The sequence below is a fragment of the Acanthisitta chloris genome, unplaced genomic scaffold, assembly GCF_000695815.1.
Source record: "Acanthisitta chloris isolate BGI_N310 unplaced genomic scaffold, ASM69581v1 scaffold40586, whole genome shotgun sequence".
Taxonomy (NCBI): Eukaryota; Metazoa; Chordata; class Aves; order Passeriformes; family Acanthisittidae; genus Acanthisitta; species Acanthisitta chloris.
This window is the reverse complement of record NW_008677214.1, coordinates 677-4676: the sequence shown is the minus strand read 5'-3', so window position 1 is coordinate 4676 and position 4000 is coordinate 677. Positions and strand designations below refer to the sequence as shown.

Here is a 4000-nt window from a genome sequence, read left to right as displayed (position 1 = left end):
GGAAAAGGCTTTTTCCAGCCCTTCATTAACAGCTTTCCTCACTCCCCTCCCACTGAGCTCCCTGCAGGGGTTTGGACTCGACTCAGGAATATTAATTTCCACTTCCAGCTACAAAGTTCTTCCAAGGACATAGACAATCTGGAGCTGCTGTGGTTTAGCACAATGAAGAGACACAGCCAGGTGGGTGTGCTGGAACACCTGGAGCTGCTCCCCCAAGGCTCACCCTGCTCTACTCACCTGTATCCGAGGAGCACCGGATACTCCATCTGAATCCCAGCCCTTCTCTGCCTGTGTCTGCCTTGTCCTGCTCTGTGTACAAACCAGCATCTCTTCCCAGGGTCTGATCCAACACGGAGGGTGTGGAGGTTCCTATCCTGATCCAAGGACTCAAACTCACCCTCTCTCCTCACAGCATTATCAGATGCACAGAGGCTGTGCCTATCCTGCTCCCAACAGGGTCCTGGTAGTGCTGGGTGACCTCTAAGCTTCATTTTAACCCCTTAACATAGATATATATATATAATATAGGTTGGATATTAAGAGATTTTTTACAGAGAGAGTGACCAGGCATTGGAATGTGCTGCCCAGGGAGGTGGTGGATTCACCATCCCTGGAGGTTTTGAAGCTGAGACTGGATGTGGCACTTAGTGCCATGGTCTGGTAACCACAGGAGGGATGGACTTGATGATCTTGGAGGTCTCTTCCAACCTGGTTGATTCTATGATACTATACAACTATGAACAACTCTCTAAGCCATGTAAGAGGCAGCTGAAATGATACCAAATTAATTTGCCACCCTTGTTTTGTGGTTTATATGAGCTACCCTCTGTTTCCACGGGTCAGGTTCTCACAGGGACCAGATGGCAGCTCCTCAGCTCGTGCTGGGAGACCTGACAGCTTCCACGAGCCTCCCCCAACCCACCCCTGTCAGGGCCCAGGGCTGCAGCACTGACACCATCGGGTTCCAACTGTTTATTCAGACATGAATTAAGCCTGTGTACCATTTTAAGAGCAAGCTGGAACTAATTCTGAATTTAAACAGCATAAAAAGCAGCTCTTATTTCCCCTCCCTATGGAAAGCACTTGCTGAGTAACAGTTCATGAAGCAGCTCATTCCTCTTCTCCTAGGGGTTTGGGGCTGGATTCAGGCCAGCACAGCCACAGCCAGAGACAGATCAGCTGTGGGGATGTGTTCTCCTGCTTCTCCTTCAGGGATATTATTCCTCCTTGTAGCCCAGTTTGTTCTTCACCTTCCGAGCCATGTAAGCAGCAGTGAGGATGGAGCAGGTCACAGTGAAGAGGCACAAGGCAGAGAAGTTGTGAGCCAGATCACCCTGGAGAGAGGAGTAAATCTGCCTCCTGGACTCATAGTCCAACACCACAGCCTCGATCTGTGCCAGCGTGCACAGCACCAGGCACACGTGGAAAATCTGATGGCTCTGCCCGAAGAAGTGGCATTTCCCAGGGAACCACTTCTCGGGGTAAGGATGAGAGAAGAAGAAGGCACCAATGAGGAAAAACAGCACTTGGCATTTGTGGTAGAGCAGAGCTGGGTCCGCGCGCTCCGCGGGCGGCGCCGTGAAGATGCGATGGACCACGGGGCTGATGTCCAGCAGGTAAGCCAGGCCCGAGGGCAGCTCCTGGCACAGGAGGCTGCGGAGCCGAGCGGACTGGTGGGACCTGTACTTGGCATAGCAGGAGCCAGCACAGGACAGCCAGGCCAGCAGCACAGCCATGGGCATGTAAAACCCTCGGATGCGCTCGTGCCAGCTCGGCTCGATGGCGTAGTAGTAGTGCCCCAAAGCGCTGCCGTACTGGTACACGGCAACCCCCACGTAGTCCATGAAGAAGAAGCTGTAATGCCAGAACTCAGATTTGGCCTGCAGGAGGTGAGCAAGGCTGCTGAAGGTCAGGTAGGTGATGGAGGCCACGAGGATGATGAGGAGGGGCTGCGCGTGCAGGTCCTGCCCGAAATCCACGCGCCAGGAGAGCTGCTGGAAGCGAAGCAGCAGGATCAGCGCGGCCACCAGGTGGGTCCAGACGTTGATGGCCTCGTTGTGCTGCTGGAAGAGGGTTGAGAAGTAGTAACACCAGGTCTGCTGGACGGGGCGGTACCCAGCATGGATGTAAGGCTTCCAGAAGACTCTTGGCACCTCGGAGCTGCTGACGGTGGAGGGGGACAGAGGCCCCAGCAGCTGAGGGATCTGCCTGACGTTAATGAAGAGTCGGCTCAACTTCTCCGTGATGACTGTGGCCATGATGTGGTCAAACTCCAGGTCCTCACTGTGCAAAATGACCTTTGAGATGGAAAGAAAGTTTTGCTGTGGGGTTTAATAGTGACTTTAACACACAAAAATAAAATCAATAAGGGCCATTTGAGTGCTTTGCCTGGTTGGTTTTTTTTGGCCAGATATGTGTGACCAGAGAATGGCCTGAAATAAAAATCACCAACAGTGCTAAGGAAGAGGCTGAAGGGAGATTTAAGAACTTCTGATGTGCCTCTGCTGCACAGGCAACAGACTGTCTGGGGGAGGACACGAGTATGGGGTTAATTGACGCAATAATTAACACACCAGGATGCATCAGTTCCTAGCTCACCCTTTCCCAGAAGTTTGGGAACTGCTAAACAAACCAAGCATCCTAAACAAACCTCCCACTCCAGGAACAGCCCAGATTTTCCCTCCTGTAAACTGCTTGTAGTCTGTGTCCTTGCAAACAGCAACGAACCACATTAGCACAAGGTGACCTGCTGTGCCTCACCTACACCGAAGAGCAGAACTAACCAACACCACTAACAGAGGATGGAACTCCTACATTTGGAGTTTTACCTCCTTTTTTTCAGCTTTCCACAAAAAAAAAAAAATGTGGCTCAAGTGAGTTTATCCTGTTGCATCACTGAGCTCCAGCAGTGTAAGCTTTGCGAGTAAGCGTTTCCATATTTACATTTGGGAAGCTGCTGTCCTTACCCTTACTCAGAAAAAAAGAAAAAAAAAGCAGCCTTGCCAGTTCACTCTGCCTTCTCATAAAAGCTTACTGAGCAGAACATGCCCTAAATGAGATTCTCCCCCTGCTTTACCTGCTTAGACAAGTCCTGAAGAAAACAGCCTGACTCCCATCCAGCTCCCATGCTGATTTACATGCTGCCATTTCACAGACAGGAAAAAATCTTCAAAGTTTAGGAACAGGAGGAGATGGGCCTGTTTGTTTTAAAAATTTCCATCATTTCCTCATCAAAATCAGCCTGTAACTCATGCCTGCCTGTATCCCAGGGGCTCAGCTGCAGATAAAACCAGGCTGTTTGCTGCTCAGCTTCCCTCCCGAGTGCCCTTCTCCCACCTTGCCTGGTTAAAGAGGTCTCACATCCCAAAAAACTGACCTGGCTGGGGCAGCACCTCGCAGAGGGCAATCCTGACCCTCGTTTGGGCTGCTAAACCCTCCTAGAATGCTGCGAAATGCTTGAGCTGCCAGTGAAAAATTAACTTCAGAAACCTCTTCCGGACTCAAAGCTCCTGCACCAAACTGAAACAGCCTCCAGCCCTGCCACGGAGATGTGGGGAAAAAGCAGAACTTCCCAAATTAAGCTGTTTCAACCAAAACTCAATAGGCAGTTTGTAAGAAAACAGAGAGAACTTGCCTCTATGCCAGGACTGCCACTGCCCACGAGGACTCCTGGGTACAGGGGAAGGGGCTCAGCTCCAAAATGGGTCTGACCTTATTTTGGCTCCCAGAAGAGAAATTTCTGCAGGAAAGGCACCTCTGGTTCTGCTCAGGGAGATGCTGTGGCCCAAGGCTCCAAGCACGAGGCAGGAAAGGCAGTCTGTTTACTCCAGAACTTGTTGGAGCAGGACTCAATTTGCAAAGCTCTTCCCAGCTACGAAGCCTTGAGTAACACTCAGTTAGGAGCAGAGCACATCCTGGAAATCATTCATCTCCCTCGTACTCCGAATACCAACCTCCACATCCCCACGAGCTGTCACTAACGCTGCCTCAAACGCCTGCT

The 4000-nt window shown here is 51.1% G+C and overlaps 1 protein-coding gene across 1 annotated transcript; it reads right to left on the bottom strand.

Moving 5' to 3' along the window:
• Positions 1-1217: 1217 nt before the first annotated feature.
• On the bottom strand, positions 1218-2258 carry PAQR7 (progestin and adipoQ receptor family member VII). Its single transcript, XM_009076408.1, has one exon. It carries the CDS (start codon positions 2256-2258, stop codon positions 1218-1220), a length of 1041 nt encoding a protein of 346 aa, XP_009074656.1.
• Between the last annotated feature and the right edge of the window lie 1742 nt (positions 2259-4000).

Excerpts from the sequence above, each read along its gene's own strand:
- PAQR7 (XM_009076408.1), bottom strand. The coding sequence starts at position 2,258 with ATGGCCACAGTCATCACGGAGAAGTTGAGCCGACTCTTCATTAACGTC.